Genomic DNA, 21,937 nt, shown 5'->3' on the forward strand with positions numbered 1-21,937 from the left:
TCATCGACATTAACCATGGGAAGTTAAACCCAGCACTTATCACTCCTGGTCAATTAAGCAAGGAGTTAAGCCATATAAAGAACAACATACCTACCAAGTTGAGGCTCCCTGGGAGTAAAGAAACACAACTTCAAACCATCTACAAACACAACTTCAAACCATCTACAACTGAAGTCGAAAGCAACATTAATTAATAGAAGACTGGTAATTGATGCTGCGATACCGTTGTTCGCTGTGCACGAGTCAAAGTTGTATGCAATCATTCCCTTGCCTATACGGAGAAACGGTACAACGGTGGTTGCAAGAATTTCCGACCCGTTCTTGGTGTATAACTTTGAACTGGATTCATATCATTTAATGACGGAGGCTACGCTCACGCAGTGTAAGTTGATTACTTCACATGACTTCGTGTGCGATGGTAGTTGGCCTTGGACGGATGCGAATGATGAATCATGTGAGCTTTCTCCCATTAAGCAGCGCAATATGGATTCTTGTGTATTTCACGAAACGCGAGCTGCTCCTTTTTGGAAAGAATTGAATACTCCGAATAAATGGATATATAAGATGCTCAGTGCATCTACAGGCCAGATATTATGCCACGAATTACAGCAGAAGATGCTGGAGTTACCGGCCCAAGGTGTGCTTTCTCTAGATTCTGGATGCATTCTTAGAGTTAAAGTAGTAGCATTGCTATCTCCACATAAATTGGAAACAAACATCAACGTCTATCCACTGCCAATGCTGACAATGCAGATGAGCAACTCATCGTTTAATGGGATGTTATCGACTGCTAAGCTAGTTTTGAATCATACAGAGGAAATGGGAAGGTTGAGGCAGTCAATCGGAGAAATTCAGGATATTAAAATTAATTTAAAGGGTCTTCATTTTCACCATGCCTCGGGGCACATAGCATTAATTATTGCTTTAATTCTAGTTTTAGGTGTAATCGTGTATATGATAAGATACTGTATTCTAGCGAAACGAATAGAAAATATCTGAAATGGCCGCCGGGAAAATGTTTAATAAGATCAAACAATGAAATCTCGTCATCAAAAGATATGCAGTCCAGATGATAATGTTTTGGGTTTCATCATTTTAGCGCCATGTGTGTACCACATGTGCACATAAGTGTCAAGGTGATAGCAGGGTGCGTCTTTCCCAACATGTGGGCACCACATGTAAGGATAAGAATATCTATTGAAGGTAAAATTTCCAGGTTTTACTTCTTCTAATCATTTGAATAATGGGGATAAACATCTATAGATTTTAAATCAAATCGTTATTTAATCATTGCTATATATTGTTACGTTTTTTATATTGAGGCGTGTTTAATAACCCGATAATTAAAACACAGTTCTTTTCAAATAACGACAATCTACCATTTATTTGTTTAACTGATAGGTTTCACTTATTTGCTCTACGATGTGCACTGTATAAACTATAGCTTACGACTGACTTCACAGCTCCCTGTGTCAGCTCTTTTATAGTACTGTATAACGATATCGAAAATTCTCGGTAGTCTGGCCTACACATTCTAGACTATTCTACTACTACCTGGTAGATGTCGGCCCATGCTCATTGTCTTGGCTATAATCATCTGGAACATTCTACTATATGGCAGATGACGCACAGGCATAGATGATTATGGTCATATTACTACAACTATAACAATAAGCAATGAATATAGCAAAAAGGGGTTTCACTGAACGATTGGGAAACTAAGAACACAAAAGATGTTTAGGAAAGTACTAGAAAATAAAGAAATGATTTTGACAAGTGATGGCGTAATTTGACCGTTACAATTTGAAATTTTTAATTTAATGGAAACTAATTTGAATAAACTTAAATCTAGAAATATCAAATTCATAACAATATTATCAAGTAACTCGCTACGACGAAGAGTTTTCAATGGTAACTGTTATATTTGATTCATGGTGGTGGGTATATAAGATTAGGCACGGCCGAACTTGCTGCTGTATATACTTGTTAAATGTACATTTGTCTGTGAGAATTTGTACCATTGCATTCAATCTCATCACCATGGGAAACAAATCAAATCACTATCAGTTGAGTAATGTAAAAATATACGCAAATGTCTAATTTTATTCCAAATTCACGTTTTTCTGCGAAATGCATTTTGCAAATTATAAGTCAAGTCTATACTCACATCGAACATTTTAAAGTTCGACTTTATCCCATTCACTACCATACTCTTCAGTGACACTATGACAATCCCCAACTCTGATGCGAAATATAACCAAACCATGTCCTGTCTTATGTAACATATCGTTTGGTGATTAAAAGATGAAGAAAAAATTTTAATTTTATTTTATATTTGAAAAAGAAAAATTTTATTTCATTTCACAGCAGTAATGATTTTATTTCGATTACAAAAATATATTGTTATTTAGTTGAACTTGTCGAATCGAAGTATTAGACATGTGCGCAAATTATTCGTTTCATTCTTTGGTAAACCACATTTTTATACCCTTCACCACTACTGTGGTACAGGGTATAATAAGTTTGTGCATTTGTATGTAACGCCAAGAAAGAAAAGTCTGAGACCCATCGTTTAGTATACCGATCGTCTTAGAATTAAATTCTGAGTCGATTTTGCGATGTCCGTCTGTCTGTCTGTCTGTCTGTCCGTCTGTCTGTCTGTCCGTCCGTCTGTCTGTCTGTTCATGTATTTTTGTGCGCAAAGTATAGGTCGCAGTTTAAGTCCGATCGTCCTCAAATTTGGCATAGGGTCGTTTTTTGGAACAAAGACAACCGCTATTGACATTGGAAAAAATCGCTTCAGATTTAGATATAGCTGCCACACCCAGAAAAAAGTGCCTTCGAAACTAAAGGAAAAAATACAATTTACTTGTTTCAGTAAAAAATCCTAAAATGAAAGCAGTTAGGAATAGTTCATTAACTAGAATAAGGCATAGAATTTTACTAATACTGTTTTCTTCGCTGGGTATAAGAATTTACTACTGAACAAGAAAATTTTATTCACTGATAGCAAAGCATTCGTAAAAATAAACAAAAACCGAACTAAAACCAAGATTCCTCAAATTTAGTAAAATTTCTTATAAAACGATAACACTGAACTCCTTTATTATAGAAAGCTTATCATACATACGATTAACACTTGGCATAGAAAAATATTTTAGTTCATTCGTACTAAGAAGTATTCAATCCTCTCAAAACTTAAGAAAACACACTTGTTAGAATATAGGAAATTTATATATTTCTTTTATTTTATCAATACCTGTCATCGATGTAATCGATATGTTTGCGCGTGGGTTGTTTTTTTAGTTGGAATCGCGTTGTTATGGTATACGGAGAGATTGTTAAAAAATAATATAGTAAAATAATATAATAAATAACAAATAACATATTTGTTATTTTAAATTAGTGAGAAAATGTTTCGTTTTTTCAAAATTATTGAACATAAATAACAAACAATAAGTCTATCAACGTTTGTGATGGTGTAAAAAGAAAGAAAACAGCAACAGAATGACAACGCCTTCATTCGTCTTAATTTTGGAATCTTCACTTATCAGGTAACATTCATACAGTGACGCTAACCTTTTCTGAAAAAAATTCGTTTATGATTTTTTATATTTGTAGGTATTGAAATTGTAAAAGTAGTACAAAGTCGTTACGCAGCATGGAAATTGGAAATAGTGGAATAATAAACTAATATTTCAAGACCAGTCGATGATGTTAATTCTCCACAGAAAAAAAAGTGTCTCGTAAATTTAAGAAGATTTTTACAATAATTTATTACAAGAATTTTCCAGAATTTTAGTTCATTTTTCGTATCTTCAACGAAAATTAACTACTCGAAAGGAAATTTTACAAATTCTAAGTAGCAATCGTTTAGTTCATGGCCTACAAACTACGATGGAAATTTCCTTAAAAAATTTCTTAACTGGTAGTTAAAAATTCGTTTGTCATGGTATAAAACTACTTGTGAAATGTAAAGTATTTTCTAAATAATAAGTGCAATTTACCATAAGATTTTTTTGTATGAGAAAATATTTTTTTACGAAAAATGAACTTGAAAGTGGATAGCAATTTCTTACTGACAATTCCTATGGTTAATAATTGTTGGTAAAAAATTTCCCAATGAAATATTTTTAGTTCACATGTAATTAAATTTATAGACATTTTCGTCAAAAATTGGTACACACAAAAAAATTTCACGAAAATTTTTCCAATTAAAATTTTAATTGAGTTTTAAAAAATATTCAATTAAAAATTTAATTGATTCAACAAATTTTTTAATTGAAACAAAAATCAATCACAAAAATAATAGTATCAATTAATTTTTTAATTGGATCAATTAACTTTTTAATTGACCTTCAATTAATTTTTTAATTGATACTATCATTTCTGTGATTGAAGACATTTCAATTAAAAATTAATTGGATCAACTAATTTCGTGATTGAATCAGAAAAAAATTTTTTGTGTGTAGATATCATTTCATGAAGTTTTTGCTAATTTTAAGTTAAACGTTTCATCGTTCTTATACTGATGTGCATTTAAGAGTATTGTTTTTAGAGTAAATTGTGGACAGATGCGATGAACTAATGCATAGTACAGAGATCTTTCTCGTCAAAGTGGAATATGTTTAATGTAAAGATAATGTTACTTGAATTTTTTGAGAGTGAGAGCATGCAATGCAATAATGAGAAATGGTAGCGAGTGATGGGGATGTTGTGTATATCTGAGCGTGGGGTTGTTTTTGTTCTTTCAGTGGTTTGTGTGTGTGTTTATTATTGGCGAATGGTTTATTTGTCTGGATGAGGTGTTGTTTTCAATGAAGGCACATGTGTTTTTGTTGTTGTAGGAGTGTTTTGGTTTTGCTTGGTTTTGTTTGGCATGCTTCAGTTATATAGTTGGCGTTGGCGTGGGCTGTTGCATCTTTTTAGCAAGTATGTAACAAGGGAATATAAAGGTATGGAATATTTTGGTTTTTTTAGACATATATTGGTGTTTGTTTATTAAAGCTTTGAAATGAAAGTTATTAATATTTTAGCGATGAGATGTACGATGGCGAAGTGATGATCGGTAGCTTAGAAAAAAGTTATTAAGAATGTTCAATATTTAGGAAAAAATGCTGAAATGGAAAGTATATTGAAATTGTTTTATCTAATTTAATTTTTATTATTCAATGTAAAAAATAAATATTCAATTTCAGAGTAACTGCAGATGAATTTGGAAAATTGTTTGTTACACCTCAGCGTATAGTTTAATGATAAATAGGTAAGAGTTCTTTTTCAATGTGGTTTTCTTTTAAAAACTAATATTCTTTATGTATATTATTATTTGCTAATTATTATTATTATTTTTTTAACAAGTTTCATGTTTTTCTTTGTTGAAAAAAAAAATATCTAAGTTAAGAGCAACCCCAGATGGATTCGGGCAAATTTTTATATTTCTCCTCAGCGTATAATTTAATAGAGAAGTGGTAAGTTTTCTTTTAAAAATTGGCTTTCTTCTCACTAGAATATTTACGTTTTAATTACATTTTTATTGTCAAAAATTACAGGTTTTTAATACCTTATTTTAGTATTACTTTAATCAAATATTTTTGGAAAATTTTTGTTACACCTCAGCATATAGTTTAATCATAAATTGGTAAGTATTCTTTTTAAAATGTGGTTTTCTTTTAAAAAGGATATTTTTTATTTATATCATTATTTGCTAATTATTATTAGTTTTTTGAAACTAGTTTAATGTTTTTCTTTGTTGTAAAAAAAATATTTAATTTCAGAGCAACCCCAAGATGGATTCGGGCATATTTTTGTATTCCTCCTCAGCGTATAATTTAATAGAGAAGTGGTAAGTTTTCTTTTAAAATTTGGCTTTCTTTTCACTAGAATATTTAAATTTTTATGACCTTTTTATTATCAAAATTACATGTTTTTAATACCTTATTTTAGTATTACAATAATCAAATAAAAATCAAATCAAATAAAAAACAAATATTTAATTTCAGAATAACAATTTGGAAACATTTTTATGAATTGGTAAGCTTTCTTTAACATTCTTTTAACCAGAATATTTAGTTTTTTTATGCATATTATTTCTTTAATTAGATTTTTTGGAAACCAATTTAATGTTTTCCATTTAATGTAAAAAATAAATATTTAATTTCAGAGTATCCCCAAATGAATTTCGATAACTTTTTAACCTCAGCGTACACATCGATAACAACACAGTTTTATGAGTTAATATATTACTTAATTCATTATTTCTCTAATTGTTTCAGGTACAAACTTTATGAGGTACGTTTATCTAAGAAAAGTTGAATTCCTTACACCATATAATAAAATGCCCCAAAATATGGTAAGTTACAAGCTAATTTAAAGAGATTAAAAATTATATTTTATTACATGTTAATTTTTAACAATTTTCATTATTCCTTCCATTTTTTTCAGCAAGATATGTGAATATACTAACGATGAATAAAAAACTAAGGAAAAGTCAAAATGTCCAAATAGCGAGTTAAAATAAACTACTTTCTTGTTCCACGTGGTCATAATTTTTATTCACAACAACATTGTATTAAGAACTATCATCATAAGTTTTTATAATAAAGTACTTTTGCTTAAAGAAAGTTGAATTTTAATGTATGAAAATTTTCATAATAGTAAAACGGGTTGTTGTTCCTTTAATTATTTAATTTCTCTGTACTGTGGAATGATTGATTTAAAAATAGTTTAGTCGTCAACATTTTAAGGAGACTGTTAACCACTTTTTATTATCGGGTTTCCCAAAAAATAAGCAGGTAAACCAAAATAATACTGACTTTTTAACTTGGTAGGGGTATATAAATCTTATGGTGTTGTACAAATGAACTAAAATACAATGTTATAGATTAACTAAAATTTAAGAGAATTATAAACTAGACAAGTTGAAAAAAATCTTAAGGGCTAAATCATGGTCAATATTACTACAGTTTAGTTCATTTTGCAATGGAAAAGGGTTCACTGTTTTTTCAGTGTCATTAAATATATTTAATATATTAATAAAACATGTCTTTTATTGAAGAAAAAATGCCTATATAAATAAATAAAACTGTATTTAAAAACGAAGGTATGCAGTTCAAATTTTGAAGAAAAAGGTTTACCACAAATATGTAAGATTTGTCCAAATGAATGAAAAAAGTTCAATAAAATCATTCCATATATGAATTCAATTCAGTTAAATTTTTTCATTCTGTAGTATAGTGGTGCATAAATATAGGAAAATGTTAACTAATATATGGAATGCATTCTACCTAATTTCTACGAAAATCACATCGTTCAAACAAATAAAAATGTCTTTGGCGCTATACGAAGTTCAACTTTCTTCACAATGTGTTCATTTGAACTTAAAGAAGTGGTCACTTTTTTATGGGTGCATATATATTTATCCCCAATCTGGTCATAATTGGCGTGTTTATCAACCGATGTTCTTCAAATTCAGTACATCCGAATATTTTATGAGTCTCGAAAAACTTGCAAAATATATGCTAAATCGGTTCAGATTTAGATATAGCTCCCATATATATATATATATATATATATATATATATATATATATATATATATATATATATATATATATATCGTCCGATTTAGAGTCATTTGACCACAGAGGCCAAAGTTTTGCATAAAGAGTAGAATTGACATTCTACCAATGTTTGGTAAATTTGATTGAAATCGGTTCAGATTTAGATATAGCTCCCATATATATCTTTCCCCCGATATGGACTAATACGGTCCCAGAAGCCAGAGTTTTACTCCAATTTGGTTCAAATTTTGCACTAGGAGTACAATTAGTAGTGTAGTAAAGTGTTGAAATCGGTTCAGATTTAGATATAGCTCCCATATATAGATTTCGCCCGATTTACACTCATATGACCACAGAGGCCAATTTTTAACTCCGATTTAGTTGAAATTTTGCACAGGGAGTAGAATTAGCATTGTAGCTATGCGTGCCAAATTTGGTTGAAATCGGTTCAGATTTAGATATAGCTCCCATATATATGTTTTTCTGATTTCGACAAAAATGGTCAAAATACCAACATTTTCCTTGTAAAATCGCCACTGCTTAGTCGAAAAGTTGTAAAAATGACTCTAATATTCCTAAACTTCTAATAAAGGGTGATTTGTTAAGAGCTTGATAACTTTTTAAAAAAAAAAAAACGCATAAAATTTGCAAAATCTCATCGGTTCTTTATTTGAAACGTTAGATTGGTCCATGACATTTACTTTTTGAAGATAATTTCATTTAAATGTTGACCGCGGCTGCGTCTTAGGTGGTCCATTCGGAAAGTCCAATTTTGGGCAACTTTTTCGAGCATTTCGGCCGGAATAGCCCGAATTTCTTCGGAAATGTTGTCTTCCAAAGCTGGAATAGTTGCTGGCTTATTTCTGTAGACTTTAGACTTGACGTAGCCCCACAAAAAATAGTCTAAAGGCGTCAAATCGCACGATCTTGGTGGCCAACTTACCGGTCCATTTCTTGAGATGAATTGTTCTCCGAAGTTTTCCCTCAAAATGGCCATAGAATCGCGAGCTGTGTGGCATGTAGCGCCATCTTGTTGAAACCACATGTCAACCAAGTTCAGTTCTTCCATTTTTGGCAACAAAAAGTTTGTTAGCATCGAACGATAGCGATCGCCATTCACCGTAACGTTGCGTCCAACAGCATCTTTGAAAAAATACGGTCCAATGATTCCACCAGCGTACAAACCACACCAAACAGTGCATTTTTCGGGATGCATGGGCAGTTCTTGAACGGCTTCTGGTTGCTCTTCACTCCAAATGCGGCAATTTTGCTTATTTACGTAGCCATTCAACCAGAAATGAGCCTCATCGCTGAACAAAATTTGTCGATAAAAAAGCGGATTTTCTGCCAACTTTTCTAGGGCCCATTCACTGAAAATTCGACGTTGTGGCAGATCGTTCGGCTTCAGTTCTTGCACGAGCTGTATTTTATACGGTTTTACACCAAGATCTTTGCGTAAAATCTTCCATGTGGTCGAATAACACAAACCCAATTGCTGCGAACGGCGACGAATCGACATTTCACGGTCTTCAGCAACACTCTCAGAAACAGACGCAATATTCTCTTCTGTACGCACTGTACGCATTCGTGTGGTTGGTTTAATGTCCAATAAAGTAAACTGAGTGCGAAACTTGGTCACAATCGCATTAATTGTTTGCTCACTTGGTCGATTATGTAGACCATAAATCGGACGTAAAGCGCGAAACACATTTCGAACCGAACACTGATTTTGGTAATAAAATTCAATGATTTGCAAGCGTTGCTCGTTAGTAAGTCTATTCATGATGAAATGTCAAAGCATACTGAGCATCTTTCTCTTTGACACCATGTCTGAAATCCCACGTTATCTGTCAAATACTAATGCATGAAAATCCTAACCTCAAAAGAATCACCCTTTACAATATCGAGCGATAAATCATAAATAAACTTTTGCGAAGTTTCCATAAAATTGCTTCAGATTTAAATGTTTCCCATATTTTACTAACATTGTGTTCCACCCTAGTGCATTAGCTGACTTAAATTTTGAGTCTATAGATTTTGTAGAAGTCTATCAAATTCTGTCCAGATCGAGTGATATTTAAATGTATTTATTTGGGATAAACCTTTATATATAGCCCCCAACAGATTTGACGGATGTGATATGGTATCGAAAATTGATATCTACAAAGTGGTGCAGGGTATAATATAGTCGGCCCCGCCCGACTTTAGACTTTCCGTACTTGTTTTATTTTTTAATTTGCGCGAAGAAATTTGCAGTCACATCAATGTTGTTTTTCTTTTACTTAGACAGCACCATACTTTAAAATGATATTTAACTTTCATTCTGTTTACTTTTTCATAGGACTTATATCATACCAAACGATCTAAAACAACTAAGAAAAAATTGGCCGAAATATTCGCAGCGAAACGTAAAATGGATAATAAAACCACCGGCTAGTGCTCGAGGTTCGGGTATAAAAGTTGTGGATAGATGGACACAGATTCCGAAAAAAAAATCTACCATTGTTCAAAAGTATATCGAACGTCCTTTACTCATCAATGGCAGCAAATTTGATTTGCGTTTATACGTATTAGTTACATCAATACATCCATTACGCGTATATATGTATCATAATGGATTAGCTCGATTCGCTTCAGGTAAGTGATCTAGAGTCCGGTCAAAACATAAAATAAGCATGAAATATCCGCTATTTCGAGGAGTGATAAGTTTCGCTGAAGCTGTGAATCTACACAAAAGAAAAATATCACCGAAATATTTCCAATTAAAAATTTGATTGAAGTTGGAAACTTTTTCAATTAAAAAATTAATTATTGCAAACAAACTTTTTAATAAAACTAGAAATAATAAATCAATTAAGTCAATGCTTGAAACATTTTGAATTAAATATCCAGCAAAAATTTGGAAGTTCTTCTAAAGGCACAACTTTAAAAGCACTTCCAAAAATGTCCTCTCAAAAATGTTCTTTATTTTAACTACAAAGGAAGTTCTTTTAATTCAATTTTTTATAACTCCCTTTTTTCATATTTTAATGGGTAATTTTAACTTTTTTTGTTTCAAATAGATTAAACATAGAGTAAACATTAATAAAATGGGAAAAATTATTCAAATTTTTTCGATAAAAATCCTAATCCATTCTAGAAAAATTTAGAATAAAAAATTCTACAAATTATTTAGTTGGCAAAATATCACAAAATTTTTTAATTAACATTCAAAAGACTAAATTCAGATCACACCCTAAAAAGTGATTCAAATTCAGTGTAACGTCTGTTGAAATGGTGGACATCCGTCGTATGACAAACCCATGTTAAATTCATCGCTTCTGCGCCACATTTGCCTCACTTCCTCACTTTGGCGAGGTTTTTTTTGCTGGATAACTAATTGACACAAATAACTTTTTAATCAAACTCGGAAGCCTAAGGCATTTTTATACCCTGAGCCACACTGTGGAACAGGGTATTATAAGTTAGTGCATATGTTTGCAACACCCAGAAGGAGACGAGATAGACACATGGTGTCTTTGGCAAAAATGCTCAGGGTGAGCTGCTGAGTCGATATAGCCATGTCCGTCTGTCCGTGAACACATTTTTGTAATCAAAGTCTAGGTCGCAGTTTTAGTCCAATCGACTTCAAATTTGGCACTAGTATGTGTTTTGGCTCAGAACAGAACCCTATTGATTGGGGAAGAAATCGGTTCAGATTTAGATATAGCTCCCATATGTATCTTTCGCCCGATATGGGCTAATACGGTCCCAGAAGCCAGAGTTTTACCCCAATTTGGTTGAAATTTCGCACTAGCAGTACAATTAGTAGTGTAGTCAAGTGTGCCAAATTTTATTGAAATCGGTTCAGATTTAGATATAGCTCCCATATATAGCTTTCGTCCGATTTACACTCATATGACCACAGAGGGCAATTTTTAACTCCGATTTAGTTGAAATTTTGTACAGGAAGTAGAATTAGTATTGTAGTTATGCGTGCCAAATTTGGTTCAGATTTAGATACAGCTCCCATATATATGTTTTTCTGATTTCGACAAAAATGGTCAAAATACCAACATTTTCCTTGTAAAATCGCCACTGTTTAGTGGAAAAATTGTAAAAATGACTCTAATTTTCCTAAGCTTCTAACACATATATATCGAGCGATAAATCATGAATAAACTTTTGCGAAGTTTCCTTAAAATTGCTTCAGATTTAAATGTTTCCCATATCTTTTTTTTACTGCCATTGTGTTCCACCCTTGTGCATTAGCCGACTTAAACTCTGAGTCTATAGATTTTGTAGAAGAAGAATTCTGTCCACATCGAGTGAAATTTAAATGTATGTATTTGGGACAAAATATATAGTCCCCCACAACATTTGACGGATGTGATATGGTATCGAAAATTTAGATCTACAAAGTGGTGCGGGGTATAATATAGTCGGCCCCGCCCGACTTTAGACTTTCCTTACTTGTTTTAATTAAAATAATTAAATTTTTGATTAAATTTTTTTTGAATTAATCACTTAGTTAGTCAAACTAAAAACACTAAATCAGTTGAGAAAGTGATTGAAAATAGTTACGTTTTTATTAAGGAATTAATTTAATTTTGCAATCAACATCAATTAAATTTTTAACTGTATCAATCAAAAAAATAATTGAAATTTGTTAATGAAAACAATTAATTGTTTTTATCAAGTATTTGTTTGATGCTCAATTAACCCATTAAGGCCCAAAATAAAACTGCCGGACAAAAATTGTTATTATCTCAGTAACGACTAAATAAAAAATTAAATTGAAAAACTTAAACTTTTTAGAAAAAAAGGGTGTCACCATAAGGGGACATTGACATTATTGATGAAATTCTCTAAAAATCTCCATTAAGTGTTAGTACAATTTTAAACTTTTTATTACAATAAACATAACAGTTTTATCTACACACAATCGAGATACTAAATGCGAAAAAATATTGAAAGTATTTTATGAAAAACTTACACTTTTTAAAAAAAGGGGACATTGGGCAAATTAAGTATGAAATTCTCCAAAAATTTCCATTACCTGTTATTACAATTTTAAACTTTTTATTACAATAAACATAACAGTTTTATCTACACACAATCGAAATATTAAATGCGAAAAAAGTATTGAAAGTATTTTACGAAAGTTATTCGAATAATAACAAGAACGCACTGAATATGACACTTGTTTATCAAACGCGACCACGTGTCTTTGTCGATTGGGAACCCTCGTGGTGTAGTGGTAAGCATGCCCGCCTTGCATACACAGGGTCGTGACTGAATAGTCTAAGTGAGGCAGAAATATCGGGCTGCCACTATACCTAACCCAACCTAAGTGTCTTTGCTTATACATATGATGCAGTGTAAAGCTGTCATACGTGCAATTAAAATTACAAAAACAAGTATATACGGCCGTAAGTTCGGGCTGGCCGAATCTTATGTACCCTCCACCATGGATTGTGTAGAAACTTCTACGAAAGACTGTCATCCACAATCGAATTACTTGGGATGTGGTATCTTAAAACTTCTTAACATCGTTTTCTAAATTGTGAGTTAGTCCATACGTGGTATATATTAGACAAAAAAGATATGTCTACAAATAATTACGAATCGATATGGACTTTTTGCACGATACGTAGAGAGCCAGAATTGAAATATGGGGGTCGCTTATATGGGGGCTATATACAATTATGAACTTGATATGGACCAATTTTTGTGTGATTGGGGTTCGATTTATCTGAGGGCTATACATAACAATAGACCGATATGGACCAAGTTAGGCATGGTTGTTAACGGCCATATAAAGGGTGATTTGTTAAGAGCTTGATAACTTTTTTAAAAAAAAAAAACGCCTAAAATTTGCAAAATCTCATCGGTTCTTTATTTGAAACGTTAGATTGGTCCATGACATTTACTTTTTGAAGATAATTTCATTTAAATGTTGACCGCGGCTGCGTCTTAGGTGGTCCATTCGGAAAGTCCAATTTTGGGCAACTTTTTCGAGCATTTCGGCCGGAATAGCCCGAATTTCTTCGGAAATGTTGTCTTCCAAAGCTGGAATAGTTGCTGGCTTATTTCTGTAGACTTTAGACTTGACGTAGCCCCACAAAAAATAGTCTAAAGGCGTCAAATCGCATGATCTTGGTGGCCAACTTACCGGTCCATTTCTTGAGATGAATTGTTCTCCGAAGTTTTCCCTCAAAATGGCCATAGAATCGCGAGCTGTGTGGCATGTAGCGCCATCTTGTTGAAACCACATGTCAACCAAGTTCAGTTCTTCCATTTTTGGCAACAAAAAGTTTGTTAGCATCGAACGATAGCGATCGCCATTCACCGTAACGTTGCGTCCAACAGCATCTTTGAAAAAATACGGTCCAATGATTCCACCAGCGTACAAACCACACCAAACAGTGCATTTTTCGGGATGCATGGGCAGTTCTTGAACGGCTTCTGGCTTTTGTCGATAAAAAAGCGGATTTTCTGCCAACTTTTCTAGGGCCCATTCACTGAAAATTCGACGTTGTGGCAGATCGTTCGGCTTCAGTTCTTGCACGAGCTGTATTTTATACGGTTTTACACCAAGATCTTTGCGTAAAATCTTCCATGTGGTCGAATAACACAAACCCAATTGCTGCGAACGGCGACGAATCGACATTTCACGGTCTTCAGCAACACTCTCAGAAACAGACGCAATATTCTCTTCTGTACGCACTGTACGCATTCGTGTGGTTGGTTTAATGTCCAATAAAGTAAACTGAGTGCGAAACTTGGTCACAATCGCATTAATTGTTTGCTCACTTGGTCGATTATGTAGACCATAAATCGGACGTAAAGCGCGAAACACATTTCGAACCGAACACTGATTTTGGTAATAAAATTCAATGATTTGCAAGCGTTGCTCGTTAGTAAGTCTATTCATGATGAAATGTCAAAGCATACTGAGCATCTTTCTCTTTGACACCATGTCTGAAATCCCACGTGATCTGTCAAATACTAATGCATGAAAATCCTAACCTCAAAAGAATCACCCTTTATAAAGTCCGTTAAAAACAAGACGGTAGAAATTATGCTATGTTTCAAGTAAAAACGTCTTTAAAATAAAGTGTTGAAAAACATGTCCTATTTTTTAACGATTTTTGCTTTGTTGTCACGATGCAAAAATGCAACTAATGTAAAGACAATTTCATTAAATTTAAAAAATTTTTCTTAATTATTAAAGTCAAGTTGACCTTAGTCCAAAAATTTTTTCTTTCATGTTATGATACTCATTCTCAATTCAAATCACTTAATTATAAGGACAACACGACTTCATTGAAAAGTTTATCGACTTTTGAACATAGAAAAAAAACTTTATATTAGAGAAATGTGTCTTCTAAGCTAAGCAAAATTTGTATTCTTATTTTAAGGACATGAAATCTTTGGTCTCACGACAATATTTGTTTCAATGTACTCGTTTTAGACTTGCGACAGTAAAATGAAAACATTGGGAAACAGTAAAAAATTAAACAGTAAGATCTATAAAAACAAAGTTTAGTTCCTCTTTATTAATAAGTAGTCCAAGAGGAGTTGACGGATACTTTCGAAAATAAAAGCGGACATTGAGTTCCGCGGTAAAATCAGAATAACATTATAACTTTTTTCGGCAAATTGTATTATAACTTGGTGGGGAATGATCCAAAGCAACAATTGAATAAGTTTATTTTCTTTAAAATAAATTATTAAAGAAAGCAAACAATTGTTCGCACCTAAATAAATTTATGTTTTGGTTGTAAAATTATTGTTTAGAATTTAAATATAATGTGCTTTTGAATGGGTATCGTTAACTTTAGGATTCGATGGACAAATATTTCAAAAATTTCAAACTTTATACAAAAACCTTTTTTTGATACAAAATTTTTATTTTTGCAATAAAAAAATAATATATGATTTGAACTCAGTCCATTTCGTTTATATCAAGCACTGTTCTTTTCTGAATTTAAGTCTTTTATAAGACACACTTTACAGTTTCGTAGTAAAAATTTAATGTAATAGTATGTAATGTTGAACACCTTTTCGGGATATTCCGAACGTATCTGGAATATATGTAAAAACATAAAAAAAAAAATAAAATTGTTGTCGGTCGAACCAGGGATCGAACCCAGGACCCTTGGCATGCAAGGCGGACGTACCAACCACTGATCCACGTCGTCAAAAAATGTATGTTTAAAAATGTTATGTTGTTAAACAATGTTCGTCGGCTCGTGGGCGCCGCAAGCTATGCTATATAAATATAACTTATAACGATAATTATCTCTTGATGACCATAACAGCTACGTAGTCCAGTGGTTAGTGTGCTGGCTTACAAACTGTGTGGTCCGCTGTTCGAATCCCCGTCCGGCAAAAGGTAAAATTTAAAAAAAAAATACAACTGAATAATTTCTTCTATAATGTTTGTATTACAAAAAAAGGTGCTAAGAACTAAAAAAAACTCGTGGAAGTGAGAAAAATGTGAGGGAATATTCAATAAGGCAGAAAAAAAATTGAGCACAATCTTCTTTGGGTGAAAATTCTTCTAAGCATATAATATTTTTGGGTTCAAAATGTTTCCAAACATATTATATGTTCACATAATAACATATAGTTTTTTGTAAGACAACATTATTGAATTTGGATGGAAAAATACATAATGTTTGGAACTTAGACTACCCAAACATATTATATTGTTTAGACCAATATGCTTTCAAACATATTATATATTGGAAGAAATCAAATATATAAATGTTTGGGCAATATCCAAAAATGTATATGCTTGAAGCGAAATGTGTTTGGGAGTATATGTTACAGAAGCGATTTTTTTTTGAGGGTGTGGTCATGGCTTTGAACAAAACAATATTTATGTTAGGTGGGTTTGATATATACCTTTTATAGGAAGTGTATTGGTTTCATTTCTAATTTCCGAATTTGGAAAATTGACAAGTCAAGTTGGTGTGGTTCTTTGAGATATTTTTGGCTGCAGTAGGTAAGGGACATAAGCACATATCACACTGTTAGAAAAATATGTTTTTCATATGTTCCGATATAAACAAAATGTGTTTCGGGCACAATTTTAAAACACAATATATTTAAGTGCAAGCATGTAATGTTCCTAAACTAACACTAAATGTTTGGGACATCTATGTTAATATGATAGAATATATTATGTTTGGGGCATGACTGATTCATAAAAATCTCATTTGTGAATGCAAACGTATATAAATTTACAAGTTTCGACTAAACATACATATGTTGTGATATTTTATTCAAAGCGACAGAGAGAGTATAGAGAAAGAAATAGAGATGGAAACCGGGAGAGTTGACGAAAGATATCACCATAACACAGCGAAAGGATCAAAAGAGAACAATTTCTGTGAAACCGCTTGTATATTATTTCGGAAAACTTTTTTATGATAAGGCCAAAAACTTGACATGCTTACGTCTAAATATTATTTGATTTGAATAATTCGGAACAAAGAGAATAGACATTTGAAAAACAAACAGCATATGTTTTCGCCTTGAGAGCAGCATTTTATGTATGTGTGGACATATGTTTTGTTTATCATTTTGGCATTATGGGCACAATTTTTTTCTTGGTTCGTTAAAAGAAATCAGGGCTCTTCATAAAAATAACGAAAGGGCACTATACTCTTTTTAGAGTTGGGACAGTAAAATGAAATAAGGAGGAAATAGTGAAAAATTACACAGTAAAATGTATAAAAACAAAGTTTAGTTCCTCTTTATTAATAAGTAGTCGACGAGGAGTTGACGGACACCTTCAAATATAAAAGCGGGCATTAAGTTCGAGTTTTGCAGCTAAAACAATTTAAAAAGTTTATTTTCTTTAAAATGAATTATTAAAGAAAAATAAAAGGCATTTTAGAGCGATGGTGTTAAATGCTAGTAAAAAACTGTTCACGCCTAAATAAATTTATGTTTATATTATAAAATTATTTATGTATGTTTATACTCGATTGCACGTTCTACTTTTGTTAGAGTTTTTGAATTCCTTCCAAATCTTAAAATTTTGTACCAAAATCAGTTTTTTGTTACAAAATTTTTATTTTTGCAATAAAAAAATTATATTTTATACAAAAATCAGCCAATTTCGTTTCAAGCACTGTTACTGACTATACATCTTTAATAACCCACATTTCGAAGTTTCATTATAAAAATTTAATATAGTATAAATATAAATGTGTAAATTAAAAAAAAAAAAAAAAAAAAAAAAAAGGTTCGGTCGGAGCAGGGATTGAACCCACGACCCTTTGCATGCAAGGCAGACATGCTAATCACTGCTCCAAGTGGCAAACAAATGTATGTTTCTGTTAAATAATGTTATGCTTGCATGGGCTCGTATAATAATTATCTATTGGTGACTATAACAGCTACGTAGCCCAGTGGATAGTGTGTTGGCTTACAAACTGTATGATCCTCGGTTCGATTCTCCGTGCAGGCGAAAGGTAACATTTAAAAAATATATAAAAGTGAATAATTTCTTCAACATTATTTGTATTACAGAAAAAGGTGCCAAGAACTAAAATATTTCGTGGAAGTGAAAATTACGAGTATGTTAGGGAATGAGCACAATCGTCTTAGGGAAAAATTCTTCCAAGCATATAATATTTTTGGGCTCAAAATGCTTCCAAACATATAATATGTTCACATAAAACAAACATATTAATGTTTCGGCAGTATCCAGTAATATATGTGCTTGCTGCAAAATATGTTTGGAACATATGTTAAAGAAGCGATTTTTTTTGAGGGTGCACCTATAAGAAAAAACGCATATAAGACTAACTTATAATACCCTGTTCCACAGTGTGGAGCAGGGTATAAATATGTTATCGAAACATAATGGCTTTTTGGTGTTTGTAAGAAAAAAACTGATAAAAAATAATTGTACAATCACGCTAGATGGCAATCCTATTGAAAAAAGAACTCGTATCAGAAAATTTGATTTGGTCAAAGAAAAACAAAACATTCTTTAAATGAATTTCCGAACTAATTGCAGTAACAAAAGCAAACGAAACATAGTACGTATGTTAGGTAGGCACACCCTCAAAAAAAATCGCTTCTTTAACATATGTTCGAAACATATTTTGCAGGAAGCACATATATTATTGCATACTGCCGAAACATTAATATGTTTGTTTTATGTGAACATATTATATGTTTGGAAGCATTTTGAGCCAAAAATATTATATGCTTGGAAGAATTTTTCCAGAACACGATTGTGCTCATTCCCTAACATACTCATAATTTTCACTTCCACGAAATTTTTTTGTTATTGGCACCTTTTTCTGTAATACAAATAATGTTGAAGAAATTATTCACTTTTATAAATGTTTTAAATTTTACCTTTCGCCTGCACGGAGAATCGAACCGAGGACCATACAGTTTGTAAGCCAACACACTATCCACTGGGCTACGTAGCTGTTATAGTCACCAGTAGATAATTATCGTTTTAAGTTACATTTATGCAAAGGGTCGTGGGTTCAATCCCTGCTCCGACCGAACATTTTTTTTGTTTTTTTTTTTTTTTAATTTACACATTTATATTTATACTATATTAAATTTTTTTAAATGAAACTTCGAAATGTGCGTTATTAAAGATTTATAGTCAGTAACAGTGCTTGATATAAACGAAATTGACTGATTTTTGGATAAAATATTATTTTTTATTGCAAAAATAACAATTTTGTAATAAAAAACTGTTTTTGGACAAAACTTTAAAATTTGGAAGGAATTCAAAAACTAACAAAAGAAGAACGTGGAGTCGAGTATAAACATACATACATAATTTTATAATATAAACATAAATTTATTTAGGAGTGAACAGTTTTTTACTAGCATTTAACACCATCGCTCTAAAATTCCTTTTATTTTTCTTTAATAATTCATTTTAAAGAAAATAAACTTTTTAAATTGTTTTAGCTGTAAAAGTCGAACTTGATGCCCGCTTTTATATTTGATGGTGTCCGTCAACTCCTCGTGGACTAGTAATGAGGAACTAAAGTTTGTTTTTTTACATTTTACTGTGTAATTTTTCACTATTTCCTCCTTATTTCATTTTACTCTCCCAACTCTAAAAAGTGTATAGTGTCCTTTCGCTATTTTTATGAAGACCCCTGATTTCTTTTAACGAACCAAGAAAAAAATTGTGCCCATAATGCCAAAATAATAAACAAAACACATGTCCACACATACATAAAATGCTGCTCTCAAGGCGAAAACATATGCTGTTTGTTTTTCAAATGTCTATTCTCTTGGTTCCGAATGTCTATTCTCTTTATTCAAATTAAATAATATTTAGACTTAAGCATATCAAATTTTTGGCCTTATCATAAAACAGTTTTCCGAAACAACATACAAGCGGTTTCACAGAAATTGTTCTCTTTTGACTCTTTTGCTGTGTTATATTGATATATTTCGTCAACTCTCCCGTTTTTAATCTCTATTTCTCTCTATACTCTCTCTGTCGCTTTGAATAAAATATCACAACATATGTATGTTTAGTCGAAATTTGTAAATTTATATATGTTTGTATTCACACATATCATTTTTATGAAACATTCATGCCCCAAACATAATATATTCTAACATATTAACATAGATGTCCCAAACATTTAGTGTTAGTTTAGGAACATTACATGTTCGCACTTAAATATATTGTGGTTTAAAATCGTGCCCGAAACACATTTTGTTTATATCGGAACATATGAAAAACATTTTTTTCTAACAGTGCAGCCCGGGTTATTTTCTGGCTCACACATTAGCAGACGGCTTAAGTTAACGTTTTCCATGTCTGACAGTAATCTAAAGCTATATGCCCCTAAAATTCGCTTACGCCTTACACACAATGCAGAACACCCATATAACAGGTGTTTCATTGATTCCTTTTCCTCCGCATCATTATACTTCACGTCAATAGATTTTGCAAACTTGCCTATCAGGCCGCTGCCATTATAGCAGATATCAGGAGTGATATCTGACGTTTTGAGAACACTAACATTTCTAGTTTTAAGTTTAAATGGGGCCATATTTACTTGGTGTCGCACAGTGGTTCCAAATCGCTTTGTTGGAAATAATTCTGCAACTTTTGAACGGATAAAGATATCAACAGGTGTTTTCCTCTAAGTTTGCAAGTTTGTGAGTCCCTAGTGGGTCCACGGGCTGACCTGTAGGCGTTGAAAGTTGGTCACCACGGGGGTATCAAATTTGTTTTAGCTGTCAAATCCGCAATTATGAACCAAATTCGATGATTTTTTCTTTGTCGGATAGAACTTGTAAAACCATTCAAACTTGTAAACCCATGCAACATTTTAACAAAGTGGGTTCAGTACTTTGAACCCGTCTGTTAAGGGGAATCTGCCCCAGTACTTCGTTTCCCAATAGATTATAAACCAAAACGAAGAAATAATGCTTGGTATCTTTATTTCAACGCTTACGAATAAAATTCCTAAAATATATCCATTACATTAATTCATGGCTCATTAATAATTATTCATAAACAAATTACACACTTTTTTGGTTAGGAAACTAAGTACGAACTTCATATAAGGTTACGACACAGCGGTCTTCTATGCTCTTTAACAATTAAAGCGCAACTTTACAGGCGCTTGGAATTTTCTTTCGTTAATAAAAAAAAACAAATATAAATTCTAATATGGCTAACTACTCAAATAAAAGAGTGATTCTCAAATATAATGTTTATCGATAACTTTGTATACGAGACTGGCAGTGGTGTCAACACTCCCCCCCGTAGGGCCAGAGTAACACTCGCAGCCTTACTCCATATTAGGCGCCACCTCCAGTATCGCTAATTTTACAGCGGGTCTCTCCAACACACCACTTGCAGTTTGCACCTTTGCTTTCCGAACCTGCCCATCGGCGGCCACAAAAACTTCAACTACTTTTCCTTTAGGCCAAACATTTCGTGGGTTAGCCGGGTCAACCACTACCACTAAGTCCCCTACTTCCAACGGCTTAACTTTTTCAAACCACTTTGTTCTACAAGTCAAAGTTGGCATATATTCTGTTACCCAGCGCCTCCAAAAACGTTGCGCATATAGTTGTGAACTAAGCCAACTCTCCTTCAATGTCACCCCACTGTCATCATAAAGAGCTAACGGCTTTAACCCATTTGAGCTCCCCAATAAGAAGTGGTTTGGGGTTAATGCTTCATCGGTGCCCTTTTCAATTGGAATATACGTTAGAGGACGAGAATTTATAGTATTTTCTACCTCAGCCAACATACTTCTTAAAATTTCCTCGCTGGGGCATCTTGGAGGGGAGATTTTATAAAAAACAGTTTTCACTGATCGCACCAGACGCTCCCATGCACCACCCATATGAGGTGCTGATGGG

At 32.5% G+C, this 21,937-nt stretch overlaps 1 protein-coding gene across 10 annotated transcripts in view; it reads left to right on the forward strand.

Annotated features, from left to right (window-relative positions):
• Positions 1-21,937, forward strand: part of TTLL4A (Tubulin tyrosine ligase-like 4A) — a 673,269-nt gene that overhangs the window by 419,766 nt on the left and 231,566 nt on the right. For all 10 annotated transcript variants that reach the window (XR_012719464.1, XR_012719465.1, XR_012719467.1 and 7 more), the window contains one exon: positions 9,900-10,195. Coding sequence is in view for 5 of the 10 variants with exons in the window: in XM_075295709.1 (XP_075151824.1) it covers positions 9,900-10,195 (296 nt within the window). In the remaining 5 variants the exon portion in view is untranslated. The remainder of the gene's footprint in view (positions 1-9,899; positions 10,196-21,937) is intronic.

The sequence above is a fragment of the Haematobia irritans genome, chromosome 2 (genome assembly GCF_050003625.1).
Source record: "Haematobia irritans isolate KBUSLIRL chromosome 2, ASM5000362v1, whole genome shotgun sequence".
Taxonomy (NCBI): domain Eukaryota; kingdom Metazoa; phylum Arthropoda; class Insecta; order Diptera; family Muscidae; genus Haematobia; species Haematobia irritans.